The following is a 19233-nucleotide window of genomic DNA, read 5'->3' as shown; positions in this document are numbered from 1 at the left end:
TCACACAGACCCATGCAGCACACCCACACAAAAACCCAAACACCACAAAAAACACAATTGTGCATTCAAACAGACAAACACCACCCCCACCACCAGCACAACCACAGTCACCACCAGCCCACACTCGCATGCAATTCTACCACTACCAGCACACCGCACCCACCACCACAGCCACACCTACCACCAGACGCACATCCTCAGATACCACAGTCACCACCACACTCACGTGAACCGCCACACCACCCCCACCCCCAGAAACCACTCCCACCACCAAAGCAACATCCACCACCACAAGAACACCCCAAGAACAGCACCATCCACCATACTAACATACACTACCACAAACACCCACTACTACAGCCACATGCATCATGACCATACCCATTACCTCCACAGCCCAGAACACACACCCACAAAACAGAAGTGCCTACACAAACCCAAGCATGCACAACCTACACCATATACACAGATACCTGCATCCTCATTAGACACAACACAACAGATATTTCCACCCCCCTCTACCTTTCAACCCCAACTCCCTCCTGACCATCCTACCCGTTTTCCCTGTGGGAGTCTTATGTTTTACCTTGCTCTGATAACTGTTACATCTAAACCCACCCCTGCCAAATTCACACCTACCCCTTCCACCCCCAGCCTATCCCTTCCACATCCCAACCCACCCCTCACAAAAAAAAGAATCACCCCTACTACCACCCATAAAGTCCCACTAAAGGCTAAGGTACTATTACAAAACTAAGACCACCCCTCCAAACCCCCATCCCCCAAACCTAGTAGTGTTGCATACTTTGCCCTTTGCAAAGTAGGCGAAGCAGGCGAGAAATGCGCATGCGCGGGCGGCCGCGCATGCGCATTCATATCTAAGGCGGCGGCGCCGCGAACGAGAAGAGGGAGCCCCGGGACGCAGCAGACAAGGTAAGTACTTTTTATTTACTTTTATTTTAGTATTTACACAAATTAAGTATGTAGGGGAGGGCAGGAGGGAGGTGGGTGGCAGGCAACTTCGCTACGCCTACTTTGCAAAGGGCAAAGTAGGCAACACTACGCCGACTCTGTGGGCGTAGCGAAGTACTTCGCCCTTGGTTAGTCAGAAACCCTCTACCATAGCAGCTTGAGTAGTGGTGGAGGTCACAGGACAATCCTGTGTAACAGGAGATATTTCCCTTGTTTGAAGCTCCATTCAGTATGGTCTCCCAGGAACTCATAAATACAATCTCTTGCAGTGGAAAGAAGGAAGGAAGAAAAGGAGAGATAGAAGGAAGGACGTTTGAAAAGGAGAGATGAAAAGATGGATGGGTGAACAAGAGAACGATGGATGGACCGTTGGCAAGAAAGGTAAATAGATGGAGACAATAGATAGTGATGGTACTGGGAATGTAGGACACTATATGTGGGCAAGTTAACAAATAAAAAGAGGCGCTCGACCAGAGCTGAGCCATTCACTGTCTTTGTTAGAACTGATTCATAATTGCTTTATTAACTTTCCTGCTAACTCAAATTTTTTTGAAAATGCACCATTTGCCCACTCCTTTTTCAAAATGTTCTTGGTGGAGAACCACCCCGAACGCCCCATGGGTGGTTTAGGCTCGCTTGCGACATTGCAGTACGGCTATTGTTTTATGGGTCACCACTTTCAAATGTCACCAGCCGCCACTGGTTGTGCATTCACAAAAAGGGAGTTAAGGTGTGCCCTGCATATCCTGATGGGAGGAGTTGTCACTTTACATTACACAAATGTCAACATTAGAGACAGATTGCACAATGGTGGCTATTGCTTGTGTGAGGGAACATGGCGGCCACGAGATAAAAGGTCACGGACCGCCGGTGAGGAGGTTGCATGCAGCGGGCTTCCCTCCCACCCCTCACCCCCTTCATTTGCACCAACTACATGAACAACTAAGTCGCAAGGCTAAATGGCTCAAGAATGAGCAGAAAGACATCTGGGCACGTATATACTGACCAGTGGTGTCTTGATCAGGGGTGCAATGGCGTTGGATTCAGAGCTGGGGCGAGAGAGCGTCGGCATGGCTGCAAGCGCCTGGTTTGCTGCGGTGCATTAGAGCCGCACGTATGCTGAGGGTCAGTGGCGGCGGCGTCAGTACCAGTCAGAGCATGGAGTGGAGGAGCGTCCCCCGGCAAGCTGATCACAGGGGGGAGCTACAGTGTAATGGAGATGGTCCGCGAGTTCTCAAGGAACTCCCACAGGGAACACTTCAGAGGTGGATGCCCCCTATGGAGAAAGTTAAAGTCACTGCAGTTAAGGTTTGTGATAACGCAGGTGTATTCCCAGACAATATTTTGAGATACGCCATGCATACAAGAACTTTGTGTGCTTTGGGGAGCCACAACGGGGTAAGTGACGATTTTACTTTTGCTAGCAAAAGAGCCCCAGGAGACAGCACTGTTAGCGCCATTCCCCCAAGAGTGGTAAGGGCAAAGAGAACATCAAAACTACAAGGGAAGAGCCTACGAGGGAGAGGAGAAAAAATCTCCCCTATACAACCCAAAGTCACTCCGTCTTTAAAAACCTATTATAAAGTCTTAAACCACTGGATGGCCTCTGGGGAGAATGGGGTCATTGGGAACAGAAGCTTAGGGGAGCTGTCAATGCTACACAATGAAATTGAGACAGCTGACACAAATAGAGTAAACCCCAGTACGCCAGAAAGCAGCATTAGCAAAGGGGGGCTAAGGGAGAGTGAAACAGGGAGTAAACATCAATTTGGGATGCTTTTTCAGTTCACCTCTCAAAATAAATTTAGTGCCCTGCCTACTCATGAGGTAGAGAACGAACTTGTAACTGAATTAAAACAAGAGAATGTGTTAACACCCCTAAGCAGTCCTTCACAAGTTGAGCCCCCATTAACAACACGACCCGACCCAGAAAATTTAGATATGCCATTGACATCTACTCTTATGAGCCTCCGGGATGTACTTAACATGCAATTTGAAACATCAGGGGCAAACCAGGCTGATATTCAGGCCTCTTGCTCAGCGCTTGCGCAAACGCTAGATGATGTGGTTGTTTGGACTGGGCAACTGGAGGTGGAAGTCAGTTCAATGTGCAACAACATATTCAAAAACTTTAAAGCAGTAGAGGCCCTGGTTAAAGAAAACGTCAACTTCAGAGACTATATGTAACGAATTGAAAACCATTCTAGTAGAAATAATCTGTGGTTTATTAATATACCGGAAGCAGAGGAAAGGCCAAACATTAAAGATTTTGTGATAAAATTATTAAAGGAGACAGCCCTGAAGGAGAGACTGGACATAACCTTGATTTGGAGGTCCAGTTGGGCCATTTGGATCCATTAAAGAGAAACCAGCAGTGGCAAACGCCAAGGAAAATGTTGGTAAATTTTCTATCTTATTCAGTTAAAGAGACTATTTTACTTGCTGCCCTAAAAAATGACCCCATACGTTCCAGAAGTTGACCTTCAACTTCAGATCAGTTGTCTACCATGCTACAGACCAGAAGCAATGGGAGCTGGGGAAAAGAATGGGGGAGCTAAATAGCCTAGGAACTAAGGCTGAACTAAAATTTCCAGCCATGCTCCGTGTTATGTGGAACAATCAAATGCGCAACATACTGGCTGTAGATGAGGTAGATATTCTTAAAGAAGACATAAAAAAAGGTGGTCGGCCTTGAAGACAGACTGAGTAGAGTTAAACTCTGACCTGAGTAATATACACAATTGAGATGAGCACAGTATAATATAAATAGGAAGACTTATATAAATAATATTTAAAAATATATATATATATGTATATATATATATACATATATATCAGCTACAAGAGGCCAATTCCGAAATCACCAACGTTTCAGTGACTACTCACAGAAAGAGCAACGAATCCCAAATATGCTGGCAAAAGGTAATTTATTCCGATAAAGTTACAGCAGCGTGGCAGACGACGCGTTTCGGGCGGTTGCCCTTCTTCACATCAGAAATATTTCCCATTATGCCCTCCGTTTAACTAAGTTCATGTGCATCATATATATATCCATATGAAAGACCCAACAAGTGAGGCGTCACACACGGTCGTGAATTGTCCTTTATTTGGCAGGTTGCAGGGAAATGACAGCATTGCTTCCTTAGCGAATATCGCCAAACATGTTTCGGGCTTCCTAGCCCTTGCTCACTGGCACAGAGAGACACGGCTGCCAAGTCTTCCACCGCACTTGCAGCGTTGATTTATAGCCACACCCCTGGATGCGTGCTGACACAGCGTTGTGGTCGATGTAGTTTTCAAGACAGCAGAGCCCCTTCAATGTTTTTAAAGTCCTCTGGTGGGTTGCTGATAGAGGCAATGCTGCATCCCTGCATGTGTACTCAGCCAACATTGGTCACGCCGTTCTTTGTGCTTTGTAAGTATCCTCAACACGTCGGAGCCGCTCGTCCATGGCGGGGTACCTCGCGACCCTGGGCGGGGCCGTTATATATCCATATGAAAGACCCAACACGTGAGGCGCCACACACGGTCGTGAATTGTCCTTCTTTATTTGGCAGGTTGCAGGGAAATTAGAGCATTGCTTCCTCAGTTAATATCGCCAAACATGTTTCGGGCTTCCTAGCCCTTGCTCACTGGCACAGAGAGACACGACTGCCAAGTCTTCCGCCGCACTCGCAGCGTTGATTTATAGCCACACCCCTGGGTGCGTGCTGACACAGCATTGTGGTTGATGTAGTTTTTAAGACAGCAGAGCCCCTTCACTGTTTTTAAAGTCCTCTAGTGGGTTTCTGATAGAGGCAACGCTGGATCCCTGCATGTGTACTCAGCTAACATTGGTCACGCCGTTCTTTGCACGTTGTAAGTATCCCCAACGCGCCAGAGCAGCTCGTCCACGGCGGGGCACCTCGCGACCCTGGGCGGGGCCGCTATATAACCATATGCAAGACCCAACAAGTGTGGCGCCACACAAGGTCGTGAATTGTATTTCTTTATTTGGCAGGTTGCAGGGAAATTACAGCTTTACTTCCTCAGCGAATATTACCAAACATGTTTCGGGCTTCCTAGCCCTTGCTCACTGGCACAGAGAGACACAGCTGCCAAGTCTTCCGCCGCACTTGCAGCATTGATGTATAGCCATACCCTTGGGTGTGTGCTGACACAGCATTGTGGTCAATGTAGTTTTCAAGACAGCAGAGCCCCTTCACTGTTTTTAAAGTCCTCTAGTTGGTTGCTGATAGAGGCAACTCTGGATACCTGCATGTGTACTCAGCCAACATTGGTCATGCTGTTCTTTGCACGTTGTAAGTATCCCCAATGCGTCGGAGCTGCTCGTCCGTGTCGGGGCACCTCGTGACCCTGGGCGGGGCCGCTATATATCCATATGAAAGACCAAACAAGTGAGGCGCCACGCGCGGTCGTGAATTGTCCTTCTTTATTTGGCAGGTTGCAGGGAAATTACAGCATTGCTTCCTCAGCGCCTCACTTGTTGGGTCTTTTATGTGTATATATATATATATATATATATATATATATATATATATATATATATATATATTACCTACTGGCGGTCGCCAGTAGGTAGTTATAGTTAGGATAATTTTCAATGTTAAATCTCAACATTCTATTTTGAATAACTTTGGCGCCGGTTGACGAATCTGCCTGAAATTTTCAGGAAAATGGTCTCATGGCGGTCCGGTCCTTCCCTGAAAGTTTGGGGGGGATTCGTCAAGCGGGGGCCGAGATAAAAGGGGGGTCCCAAAACGCGTTTTCCCCATGTTAATTTCCATAGGGCGGTCGATTTCACTTTTAGCTCGAACGGCTGAATGGATTTCCACCAAACTTGGCAAAATTGTAGGGACTGGTAGCCCGATGTGCCTTTGCTATGTCTCAAGATATGTGCTCCAGTGGATTTTGAGTAATTTAGGTTCAAAAAAATATATATATCTAGAGCAGCGCTCCTGTACGCGCACCGGTGAGCGCTCCAGGCGCGACACGCGACTTGCGCGCAGGAAGCTGATTGGATCTCAGTTGTCTGTAAACATTCTAAACAGTCTGGAGCGGCCGCCATCTTGTCTATCGGTAAAATCTAGTCATAAGAGGTGGCAAAAACAAAGGGTGGAATTGACCATAAGGGGGCAGGGTAGACCCCCCCTGACCCCCTAGGTTTGATATGGGGGCCATTAAAGGGCCCCGCGGGGCCTCAAAATTTTTTTTTTTTTTTTCGATTTTCGCGGGGGAAGCGCCTGGTGCGCGCACCGGGGAGCGTATCGAGGAGGGTACTATGGAAAAATAATCACTTCAAAAATTGTATGTTTATGAATTGTTTTTTTTTTTATTTTTTTATTTTATGTAAGTACCTACATGTAGGTACTAATGAAGAGACTTAAATTTAATGTTCACCATCTTCTTTGTAGACATCTTGCATGTTGTTATTGTATTTTTTGTGGTATATGGAATTCATAATATAGTCTGTCTGGAAAGGAGAAACAGATCTTTTAAGCACTCCCTGAGAATTTCTAGGGGATCATGAGTAGTCTGTCCTGTTCACTTATGAAAATGAGGTGTAAAATATTCATATGAGATAATATAGTGGGAGAAAGGTAGTAACTATGAGTAAACTTACTATGTAACAGAAAAATAGTTGAACAGTATACTATAAGTCTCACTTTATATTTTAAACATTTTTGGTAATACTTCATGAATTACATATAAAAAAGAATATTGTCTGAAACAATTGAAATTATTAAAGATAAATTTATTCCTCTGATTCTTTTTCATAATTTAATAAAATTTCTAACATAATATTGTCCGGAATTTCCTCATAATTATATGTACATGATTCAATTTCTTCCAAACATTCTATAAACTGTTCATCCAAAGAGTCATCCATGAAATCAACTTCTTTTTTTTCATCTTCTGGTTTTTCCACCTTTACTTTGATAGAAGTATCATTTGCCTTATTTTCTCCTTCCATTTTCTTTCTGAAAATTGCATACAAATTAACTATATTAGTAGAGCTAGTATACCAGAGAAGCCTAACTCAATCCATAACTATTACAGAGAAGTCTATCTCTATCTCTAACTATTAAAGAGGGATAGCATATCACTAACAGAATATTTTTTAAGAAATAAACTTAACGTGTACAATATACTTCCATAATTAGAAGTTACCTTAGAGAAATTAGTTGAAGTTGTCAGTGAAATTTGTTTTCAAGTGTACTTCAGGAAGCAGTAGTCAAAATGGCTGTGTTTCCCTCTCTTCTTTTATATATATTGTTGTACTTAACCAATCAAACGTCAGGAAATAATCGTAGAAAATGAGAGATACTTTTTAATTGGTTGTAAATTCTAACATTACAAGTGTGTTTTTGTCATGTAATTTACCTCAGGATATTTAGACAGGCCTGTAGCCTAAATGTCTCAATGGAATTTCACCAAATTTGGGCAAATGGTAGGGACTGCTATGTAGTAGGGCGTATTCTATATTTGATGAAAGTGTCTCCATTGGGTTTTCCGTAAATTACTTTCCCACCTTTTTTTAACGAGCGCTTACTGGTGCGCGCTCCTGTACGCGCACTGGCAGCGTTACGGGAGTCCTCCATTTTGTGTTTCGGAACAATCGAGACACAAGATGGAGGGTAAACAATGTTCGGAATGGATAGAAGGGGGAACTGTAGAGACTTCTTGACCCTCTAGGTTTTCTGAGGGGGGCTTAGGAGGCTCATAAACGTGAAAAAAAAAAAAATTCTTTAATTTTTCGCGGGGGTAGCGCCTGGTGCGCGCACCTGTAAGCGTACCGGAAAGCGTACTTTGGTGAAAAATAGTGAAAAAAGTTAGAAAAAAATAAACGCTTTGAATGATCAGAGTTAGGGTAGCTCTGAAAAGAGCTTTTGGGTTCTGTGGTTGATTTAGGTACCTACAAGTAGGTTCCAATACACATTCTTAAATTCAGGAGGAATATTCTATTCCCCTCATCTGAGAAGTGCACTCCATCTCCTCTGTAGATGTCTTGCATGTTGTAACGCAAGTTATTATTGTATAATGAACCCATTCCATAGTCTCTCATGTAAGCAGAAACAGATTTATTTACATGTTTCCGTGCTTTCTCAAATTGTGGACCAAATTGGTTGGACCAGTTCCATTTCTGTCTTTGGCATATATTGGAATATACCAAGGCAGTGTGGGGAAAAAGTATCATCAATTGATGAAAGGTGTCCTTTAATAGCATTTCCAGACCTACCCCAGTTAATGTGCCTAGATCGTTTCCACCACAGTGCACAATTATAAGGTCAGGTTCTGGCAGATGCAAAAAGGTTTTCACCAATGGTATCAATTGGTGACATTTTAATCCTCTGTGGCCAATCCACTTGATTTCCACATTTGATAAATCAAGGTTATGAAAATTTCTGCTAGCTGCATACCTTTGAGCCCAGTGGATGTAGCTATGTCCAATAACCCAAACAGAGTACATGATGTGAGAAGGTTCTGGTCCAGTCAGATGAAGTGTGGGAATGAAATGGCAGTTGGAACAGTAGGAGTTCACAAAAAAATAATTGTGGAGTTTCTGTGCTCTTGAATCACTAGCAATGATTGGTGGATTCAGATAGTTGAAAACTGAAAGTTAGGGTGTATGGTTATGTTGTGTGAAAGAAGCAATTTGAATGGTTTAAAAAAAGTCACCAAAAGCAAAAATACCCTGTATAGGCTGCTGTATTGACAGGTCAAACATCCTTGCTGAGTTAATTTGCAACATTGTAAGATAAACTTTTGAACCTTACAGTTCAGTTAGGAGGGAGTTGCTATGGTAACAGATAGAAAGGTTTGAGAGGGGGATGGGTGTTGGTTTGAAAATAGTGAGGGAAGAGTTTTCATTGGTTGAATTAAGGCATATGTGTACAAAGATAGAGATTTTCTATGCCAGTCTTGGTTTCAGTGTATTGAGAGCACACCTTCTCCTCTGCTAAAGAAAAATTGGTGTGTGTGTCTGACACTGTTTTCAATCTCCAAAAGCATTTCTAAAGGTAAGTAATGATTCATTTAATTTAGATAGAGATTTATTTTCTCTATGGAGAATATTTGGAAGCAGATAGTTATGTTTTAGAAGTGAAATTGTATGTTAGTATATAAGTCCTGCGCAGTGTTTCTTACATGTTATTCAAAAATCGATTTTTGGGTGCAATTGATTGGTATATGTATTTTGCCCTTATTTATGATTGCCATGTGCAACTGATGCATGACTCTAAACATGGGTAATAATTGACGCACTGGTGGCGCAAGGCTTTCATAAATAAGGCCCTGACTTTGTTTGATGATATTGAGTGGTTGTACTTAGGTTCAGCGCCGTGTTTCTTACATGTTATTGAAAAATCGATTTTTGGGTGCAATTGATTGGTATATGTATTTGGCCCTTATTTATGATTGCCATGTGCAACTGATGCATGATTTTAAACATGGGTAATAAGTGACCCACTGGTGGCGCAAGGCTTTCATAAATAAGGCCCTGACTTTGTTTGATGATATTGAGTGGTTGTACTTAGGTTCTGCGCCGTGTTTCTTACATGTTATTGAAAAATCGATTTTTGGGTGCAATTGATTGGTATATGTATTTGGCCCTTATTTATGATTGCCATGTGCAGCTGATGCATGACTTTAAACATGGGTAATAAGTGACGCACTGGTGGCGCAAGGCTTTCATAAATAAGGCCCTGACTTTGTTTGATGATATTGATTGGTTGTACATAGGTTCTGCGCCGTGTTTCTTACATGTTATTGAAAAATCGATTTTTGGGTGCAATTGATTGGTATATGTATTTGGCCCTTATTTATGATTGCCATGTGCAACTGATGCATGACTTTAAACATGGGTAATAAGTGACACACTGGTGGCGCAAGGCTTTCATAAATAAGGCCCTGACTTTGTTTGATGATATTGATTGGTTGTACATAGGTTCTGCACAGTGTTTCTTACATGTTATTCAAAAATCGATTTTTGGGTGCAATTGATTGGTATATGTATTTGGCCCTTATTTATGATTGCCATGTGCAGCCGATGCAAAACTTTAAACATGGGTAATAAGTGACGCACTGGTGGCGCAAGGCCTTTATAAATCAGACCCTGACTTTGTTTGATGATATTGAGTGGTTGTACTTAGGTTTTGCGCAGTGTTTCTTACATGTTATTGAAAAATCGATTTTTGGGTGCAATTGATTGGTATTTGCATTTGGCCCTTATTTATGAATGCCATGTGCAGCTGATGCTTGACTTTAAACATGGGTAATAAGTGACGCACTGGTGGCGCAAGGCCTTTAAAAATAAAGCCATGAGTTGCTATTGTATAAACTTAAATATGTTGCAATTTATTGTTTATATTGTTTGCTTTTTAACATTACTTTGTTGTTTGCTAATAGTGGTCTTTCATGTGTTTTTTTAACAGAACAACAGATTCAAATCAACTTCTGAAAAGGAAGCAAAAATGCCTTCAAGGCAAAGAAATATCAAAAATACCATACGGAAAAGGAGAACATCAACAACAGAGTTTATGGAATCCTCTTCAACAACTACTTCAAAAAACACCAGAAAAGCTTCTGGTAAGCCAATTAAGTCTTTTCTTCGCAACATATGTCGTAGGAAAAAAAATGAAATTGCTAATGTGAATATACAGAAAAAGTCAACAAATCTAAAAAGGAAAGAGAAGCCCACAAAAAATGTTTCCATTGGACCAGGAGAGAAGAGAATGGTTAGCAATAGAAGGGTAAATGTTTTTAGGGACATTCGTAGGCGAATGTTTCGCAATAGGGTAGTTTTAAATTTGCTAAAAAATGAAAAGAAAAGTAAACTAAAAGCTGCTTTTTACAAGAAAAAGAAAAGTGTAGAAAAGATTGTTGATCAGGCTTTTGAAGTTAAGAAAAAATTATTTATTTTAATAATCAATAGAATTAGGATACTTAATAAGGCAATGGATGTTTTCAAATCGAACAGTAGATGGAAAAGAATTATTAATCGGAGTAATTTTTGTGAAGTATTTTCTGGTGAATGGATGCATAGTTCAAGTTCTGAGCCTTTTTTTAATGAGGAGAGTTACTTTCAGGAAAATGATTTGGTGCATGCAGTTGACACCAGTGGTCGTGCATATGAGGTGAAAGATAGTTGTGTGATGGAAAAAGAGAAACTTGTATCTAGAGATGCAGAAGAGGTCTTAGCTGATGAAGTTTTAGGGAGACGTACTAAGGGTCCAGTGTACACATGGAAATGCAGTAGTATTTGTAGTGTGCGACAGGAATCAATTGATTTGCTTCGAAATTTCTTACGTACATATAGTAAAAAAAGTCTCAAACAAAAAATGAAGATCCTGCAAGAGTTAGATCCTTGCAGAGTGAGAGAAAGCACAGGTTTGCAAGGGCATTCACTAGCATGTCTTTCTAGAAAAGTTTGTCGGAGTGTTTTTCATCATTTTAGGATGTTAGCAGTGCATCATAATAACGTAAGGAAATTAGTGAGGAAGTTGTATTATGCAAAAAGTCCTGCACTTAAGCTTAAACAGTTAAATAGTGCTCTTTTGCATGGATCTGAAGTGGATGTGAAGACTATTTGTGAAGAAATTGAGTTTTGTTATTTTGGGAACAAAGAGGACAGTGTAGAAATAGATATAGTAATGGATGGTAATGCAGAAGATAATGGACAAATTTCAAGTATTGAAAAGTTTGATGAGGAAATTATCAAGTTTAAGGTGAAATCAAGTGAGAGGCCTAATGTAACTTGTGTGTGTTGTCGACGGACTCATTATAAAATTCAGACTAGGTTAGTTGATTTATATGCAAAAAGTGAATTGGAAAATAATAGTGAATGGGAGGATTTTGTAAGTTATTTGTTGGTGGAGAATTCTTTTGATTTGAGTTTGGATCAGCGTATTTGCACTTATTGTTTGAAAAAATTAAATGAAAATAGAATGCCTGCAAGAGCAGTTTATAATAATCTTCAGTTGATAGATATTCCTTCTGAATTGATGGATCTAAATACTTATGAATCTATTTTGATTCAATGTGTCCATCCTTTTCAGGCTATTGTTCGCATGGAGCCTAAGACAGGGAAATTGCCTCCATCAGATTTACTGAGAGGATTAAAGGGAAGAGTTGTTTATTTGCCTCTAGATGTAAAGAAAAATATTAATACAATTGGTGTAGAAAGAGTAGAAGAAGATCCTTTAGTTATTCTAGTTAATGGGGTTCCAACAAAGAGTAAGAAAATTTGGCAAGATTTAGTGGATGTTAAAAAAGTCAAGAAGGCAACGTTGTATTTAGTTAAAAACAATGAGTACTACAAACATGTAAGTGTTGGAGTAGAGGAAACAGCTACAGAAGAAGATAGTGATTCTTCAGTTGGTCAAATTGAAAAAGTTGATGTGTCTAGAACTGAAGAAATATATGAACATTATACTGTTCATCCTTTGCATTCCAAAGAAGTAATGGGAAATGCAATTGACTTGTTTCAAATGAAGGCAGCAAAAGGAAGTCCCATTAGTGTATGGGAAGAAAGTTTGGAAGCTCGTTGTTTTCCACAATTATTTCCAACAGGTTGTGGTGGACGATATGATGATCGACCAGTTCAAATTCCTGCAGCTGAATACCGGACTCTAAGATTATATGCAGAAGATCCAAGGTTTCGTCAATGCATTCCATATTTATTTCATCTACTGTTTGAAAGTGATTTGTCTGGGCTTTCTTATGCAGTTAATCATATATTAAAAAGTGGACCTCATTTGCAAAATGTATGTGCAAGGGACTTTATGGAGAAAGTTAATCTGCAAGACAGTATTTTGGAATCTCAGCTAATCAATCTCATGGCATGTCAACGTGGAACCAACGAGTATTGGTTTCGTCGTCATGGAGAATTGAAATGTATGCTAAGAAACTTAGGAACTCCTACATGGTTCCTCACTCTTAGCTGTGCTGAGTATGCCTGGGACGATTTACTTCAATTTCTACGAGAGGCAAATGAAAACATACCAAATATAGAATTGAAAACACCAGGAGAACTGTGTTCTTTAGATCCAGTGAATGTTTGCAGATATTTTAATCATAGATTTGAAGCTATGATGTCTTTTATTACCAACAAAAAAAATCCTCCCCTTGGAGAGGTTTTGGATTTCTTTTGGAGGAAGGAATATCAAGCGAGAGGTGCTCCTCATATACATATGTTGTTGTGGATTAAAGATGCACCCAAATTTGGATCAGATTCAGATGAAACAGTGATGAGTTTCATTGAAGAGTATTCAACATGTGCTGTTCCAAAATCTACTGAAGAAAACAATTTAAGGCAACAAGTTTTACGTTTTCAATCTCATCGTTGTGGAAAGTACTGTCGTCGAAAATTTAAAAACAAGGAAAAGTACTACACGAAATGTCGTTTTGCATTTCCTCGACCAGTGATTTCTAAAGGAAGAGTAAATAATTTGATGTCATCTCTACGACATACTGTGACGAGAAAATCTCCCAAAAACACATATAATTTGAAAAGAAATGAAGAATCTAAGTACATCAACGATTACAACCCAGTGATTTTGTCCATGTGGAATGCTAACATGGATATTCAGTTCGTTGCTGACAACTCTATTGCTGTGGCTCGATATGTGACATCTTACATCACCAAAAAAGAAAAGACAGAACTGAAGGAAATGTGGGAGGACATTTCACATGAAAAGAGTCTAAGCAAGAAATTATACAGTTTCAGTCTGAAGATGTTGTCGCATCGAGAAATTGGAGCATATGAATGTTCTGATCGGTTATCATCAGCAAGTCTCTATGCCAAATCAAGAACAATCATTTGGGTGAGTCTTGGTCTTGCTGCAACACGAAACCGAGTTTTGAAATCTGTACAAGAAATTGAATATTTGGCGGAAAAAGAACCAAACAGTACAGATATTTTGAAGACAAATATGTTGGATACATACTATCCAAATAGAAGTACTCACCTTGAGAACACATGTTTGTATGAAGTTCTTCAAAACTACAGTTATAAGAGGAACATCACAGAAGATATCAATAATGGAAAATATGCACTCATTGGCTATGAAGGATGTCTAGTGAAGCAGAAAAAAGGCCATTTGATTAATCATCGAAAATTGAGTTGTGAAGTTCCAGACAAAAGAGAATTTTACTATTTAGCTCTTTTGCAACTCTTTAAGCCATGGCGTACAGAAGAGGAACTACTTGGAGATTTTCTCTGTTATGAAGACTCTTTTAATGCAACTAAGGATACCATAGAATGTCCTATTTTTCTAAATTATCTGCAAATGTTGAATGAAGAAATGGAGCAAGAAACCACAATTGCTGAAGAGATAGCTAGAAACAGTTCTCAAGATAGTCAGAGTTCTACTTCATTGAGCCAGGATCCACTAGGAGGACCAATTATCCAAAATGAAGCTGCCACTGCCATGGATGAGGTGGAAAGAGCTATGGAACAAGCTCAAGAGGATGGAGTTAACTTAGAAGATTTGGTAACGCAACTAAACATTGAGCAGAAAAAGATATATGATGAAGTCACAGAGCAGATTGAACATGGATTCAGACATGAGAAAAAAGAGTGCTCATGTATATTATTTGACCCTGTCCGACTGTATGTAAGTGGAGAAGCGGGGACAGGAAAAAGTTTTCTAATTAAAGCCGTTGCAAGTTATCTGCAGAAAAGGACTGATTCACCACTGTCTTGTGTTGTAACTGCTCCAACTGGTCTGGCAGCACATAACATTAAAGGGATTACTCTACATCGTTTATTGATGCTGCCAGTTGAACATGATAATAAATTGCATTACAACAAGCTATCTGGAGATGCGTGTTCTGAAGTTTCAAGAGTCTTGAAGAAAATGAAACTTCTTATCATAGATGAAGTAAGCATGGTCTCAAATCTAATGCTTGCTTTTGTGCATTTGAGAATGCAAGAAATTCTTAAAACAGACTATGATGTGTTATTTGGAGGAAAACACATTATTGTTTTTGGAGATCTATTGCAGTTGACTCCAGTAAAAGGACAACCAGTGTTTAAAATGCTCACGCATGAAGATACCAGGAAGTCCCTTGGAAGCATTGGAAATGTTAATATATGGCTAAATTTTAAATATGCTGAACTGCTTCAAAATATGCGACAGGCCAAGGATGAAGATTATAAAAATATTCTACAAGATGTAAGAATTGGAAAAATGACTGAGAAAGGGAAAAAAGCTTTGCATAGTCGATTAATTTCAAATTTGTATGCAAATGAAAACATTCTTCCAGAGAATATTTTTAAAAAAATGACTGAGAAGAAATCTGGGATATGTTTGATGCCAACTCTGCAAGAATGTTCCATCTTCAATCAAAAAATGTTAGACTTAGAAAATGAAGAGATTGTGAAACTGGAAGCAATAGATAAAATAGAGCATATGGGTGCAACAATTGTTTTGTCAGAAAATTTGAAAACTAAATTGCATTCATTGGAGAAAAGTATTTCAAAAACAGCTGGTTTTGAAAAGACTCTGAATGTGTGTTTAAATTGTCGTATCATTTTGAGAAGGAATTTAAATGTTGAAAGCGGTCTGGTAAATGGAGCAATGGGTTATGTTGTTGATTTTGTGAATTACAGAAATAGAGATGGAATTGAATTTTTAAAAATAAAATTTGATGGCATTGAACAAGTACAACAAATAAGTCGTTGTTCTGCTAGATTTTTACTTGTAAAAGACTTATATGTTCGCCGAAAACAGTTTCCTGTTTGTTTGGCGTATGCAGTGACAATTCATAAATCTCAAGGTTTAAGTGTAGATAGTGCATTGGTGAACATTGGAAGATCTGTGTTTAAAGAGGGTATGGCATATGTGGCATTATCTCGAGTCAGAACTTTATCAGGATTGTACTTGATTGCGTGTGATGAGACAAAGATTTCTGCCGATCTAGATTGTGTTAAAGAATACAATAGGTTAAGAAGAGAGTATGCTCCACATTTGCCTCAATATCCTCTGTTTGAAAAACGTGTGGTAGGCCGAAAAAGAAGAAATGAGGATAATTGTAGTGAGGTAGTTGCAAAAAGACAAAAAGTAGAGAAAACTGTAATTGAAAACAGGAAGAAAAAGAATTGTGGAGAAAATGTTGTTGGATTTCAGTTTGAAAACAGTTCTGGTGTCAACTGCTATGCTAATGTAGTGGTTAATGTTGTTTTTTTTCTTAAAAGTTTACAAGAACAGATTGTTGAAAATCGGGATCAAAGATTGTGTGGTTTATTGAATTCTGTGTTTCAGAAATGTAGCAGTGTTACAGCACAAATAGAAAGTGTAACAGAAATTCGAAATATTTTAGATTTGTGTTCTGGTCAAGATAAATTTTCACAGAACATTCAGCAGGATTGTCAGGAATTTTTAATGTATATGTTTGGTGTTTTGGAAGATGAAGGTGTAGATGTAGATAATCTTTTCAGTCTTTCTTATCAATGGCAGCATGACTGCCACAATTGTAGTTTATCAAGTACTACTACAATAGACACTGAAAGATTTATATATTTGACTTTACCAGACTGTAAATCAGTGTCTTTTAAAAATCTAGTTAAAGCAGCAGATCATAATATGGTGTGTACCCAATGTAACTGTACAATGCTGTCCACATTATTTATACAAAGGTATGGGCAGTATATTATTTTAGTTTTCCAACGATGTAGACCTGATGGAACTAAATTGACAACTTCTATCAAAAATTTTGTGGCTTCTCAGTTATCAATTTCTGGAAGGACCTTTACAACTGAAGCTATTATTTATCATGATGGATCTTCGACCACCTCAGGACATTATACATGCTACTTAAAATCTGAAAATGGATGGAGTTACTGCAATGATTCTCATTTAACTTATAAACAACGTTTGCCTTATGACTCTACAAATTCTTATCTAGTGTTTTTAAAACCAAAGTTTTAGTAAAGGGAATTGGCCTTTGAAGACGGGAATAGTTAATAAAAGTTAGTTAGTTAGTTAGTTAATCTAATATTTGAAATTATTTATCTCATGTAGATACTTTAAGTGGATCTCAAAGTAAAAAATACTGATATATCTGACACAAATTGGCCGTGAGGAAAATGTAAGATATGATGTTGTTAGAAGTTGATGAAATCGAAGTTATAGAGCACAGCAGACTTTTTTTCACCAAAAGGACCTTCACTATCTGCAATCTCATGTAGATACTTTAAGTGGATCTCAAAGTAAAAAATACTGATATATCTGACACAAATTGGCCGTGAGGAAAGTGTAACATATGATGTTGTTAGATCTTTTTTCATAGGAAGTCGATGAAATGGAAGTTATAGAGCACAGCAGACTTTTTTCCACCAAAAGGACCTTCACTATCTGCAATTTGGTCTCACGGAAAAGTAAGTGAATCAAAGATTAGTGTACTTATATGAGATGTATGTTTGAATGGGTTTTTTTAAACACAATCTTTTAGATTGTGTTTTTTTTTTCCCGCTGTTATATGATGAAGACTTTGATCTCACTAATTTAAGTGAAATTCAATATATTCTGAGAACAGCAAAAATAAATAATGTAACATATTGTAGAAGTTATTGTGTAGTTTGCATTGTGTAATTTATATTGTGTTCACATTGTCTTATACTCATTTTCTTTTTCACCCTTATTTACCTCTCTTTACTAATTTACACTCTTTTTTCATCGCTGTTTCTTTAGTGCACTTCATTCACAACTTCTTAATCTAATAGGAACTGTCTGCATTTCCTCTGTTCCTTCCACCACTTTTTATCTTTTTCATATTCTCACAGTACCACTGCTTTAGTTTCCTAACCCTCTCTTTCTTTTTCTCCTTTTTTTTTCTTTCGCATCCATTGTACTGTAGTTCACTTAGTTCTTCCTTTTGTCTTTCTGTGTACTTACTCTCTCACTCCTGTTTTATCCATCGTTCTATACTAACTTCATTCCTTTCATCCCTTCACTCTGTTACTTTACTTCACTCACTCTCAATCATCTTCTATTCCTCTTTTTTATTTATAGTTTCTCAATCAGACTTCTCTCCTTTTCACTCATTTTTCTTTTATTTTCTTATCTTTACTGATTTTGATTTGATATCTTACATTCTTTTAGTATCTTATTTACCTTTAGGAATTTGTTCTCTTTCTATTTCTTTTTCCTTTTTTTTTCTCTTTCTACATTACTTTCTTTCTGTTTTTGTATCCTTCACTATTGCATCATTTCTTAGTAAACTTTTGTAGATTTTTAAACCTCATGAACTGTTGTTTCTATTTTATTATATATTTTTAAGAAATTATAACGTGTTTTTTCTTTTATCTTTCATAGATACAAGTTTGCATTGATTATATGGTAAGTGTGTTTACAAAATCTTTTTTGTTATCACCTTTTGTTTTATTTTCACTATTTTTCTGTCACCCTACCGCACCCCTATTTCCTTACTTTGCTTCCCTCACTTATTCTTTTGTTCCATGTTTACTTCCGACCACATTCAATTTCTTTCAGTACTTCTGCCTATGCACACTCCTTCACTTACCTTTTTTACTGGTTCACTTAGTCCCTTTGTGACAGTCCTTCTTTTACTCTCTCTCTTGTTTGTCTCTATTACTCCCCATGTGTTACCCTTATTCACTTACATGTACCCTCTTTCACCCCTTTTTACTTATATTCACTGATATTTACTTTCCCTCAATCACTGCTATTCTTTTCCTCTGATTCCGTCACTACCTGACATTCCCATACTTAACTGTCCTTCTTTTTACTTTCAACATCCATTTACAATCTCCCTTAACCTCTGCTTTAGTCTTCTTCCTATTTCTTCTTTCTTTTGCTCCCTTATTCATTTTTCTTTTCTCAGTTACTTCCTTTTACACTTTTTATCTGTCTTACTATCTATTACACAGTCCCTCCTTCATTTTTTTTTCTTTTTTTTTGTTAGTGCGCTGACGGTACGCGCACCGGTGCGCGCACCGAAAGCGAAATATAAAAAAAAATATTTTAAATTAAAAATATTATCTCAATATACATTATAGTGTTCATTTTTACAAAAACATACTTTAGCAATTCACTAAAAAACACATAGGTATGAGTCTGTATAAAAAGTTAGGAATTAGCATTAAAAAAACCTATGAAATTCACTGAAAAAACCAAAGGTTTCACACCAGTTATAGTTAGGAATTAGCATTTAAAAAACCTATGAAATTCACTGAAAAAACCATAGGTTTCACACCAGTTATAGTTAGGAATTAGCATTTAAAAAACCTATTAAATT

At 38.6% G+C, this 19233-nt stretch overlaps 2 protein-coding genes across 2 annotated transcripts in view; one reads left to right on the top strand and one right to left on the bottom strand.

The window, feature by feature from the left end:
• The window catches only part of GABRG1 (gamma-aminobutyric acid type A receptor subunit gamma1), a 666028-nt gene that overhangs the window by 148986 nt on the left and 497809 nt on the right, over positions 1-19233 (bottom strand). The gene's annotated exons all lie outside the window — the stretch shown is intronic.
• On the top strand, positions 8889-18439 carry LOC147728900 (uncharacterized). Its single transcript, XM_086962690.1, has 2 exons — positions 8889-8993; positions 10407-18439. The coding sequence occupies exon 2, from the start codon at positions 10446-10448 to the stop codon at positions 16902-16904; it is 6459 nt and encodes a 2152-aa protein (XP_086818816.1). The 5' UTR covers positions 8889-8993; positions 10407-10445; the 3' UTR covers positions 16905-18439.

This window comes from Lissotriton vulgaris, chromosome 3_1 (assembly GCF_964263255.1).
Source record: "Lissotriton vulgaris chromosome 3_1, aLisVul1.2, whole genome shotgun sequence".
Classification (NCBI taxonomy): domain Eukaryota; kingdom Metazoa; phylum Chordata; class Amphibia; order Caudata; family Salamandridae; genus Lissotriton; species Lissotriton vulgaris.
Note: the sequence above shows the minus strand (reverse complement) of the source record. Positions and strands in the feature narration are given on the sequence as shown.

Bases quoted from the DNA above. Each gene is read 5' to 3' on its own strand.
- LOC147728900 (XM_086962690.1), top strand. From the start codon at position 10,446: ATGCCTTCAAGGCAAAGAAATATCAAAAATACCATACGGAAAAGGAGA.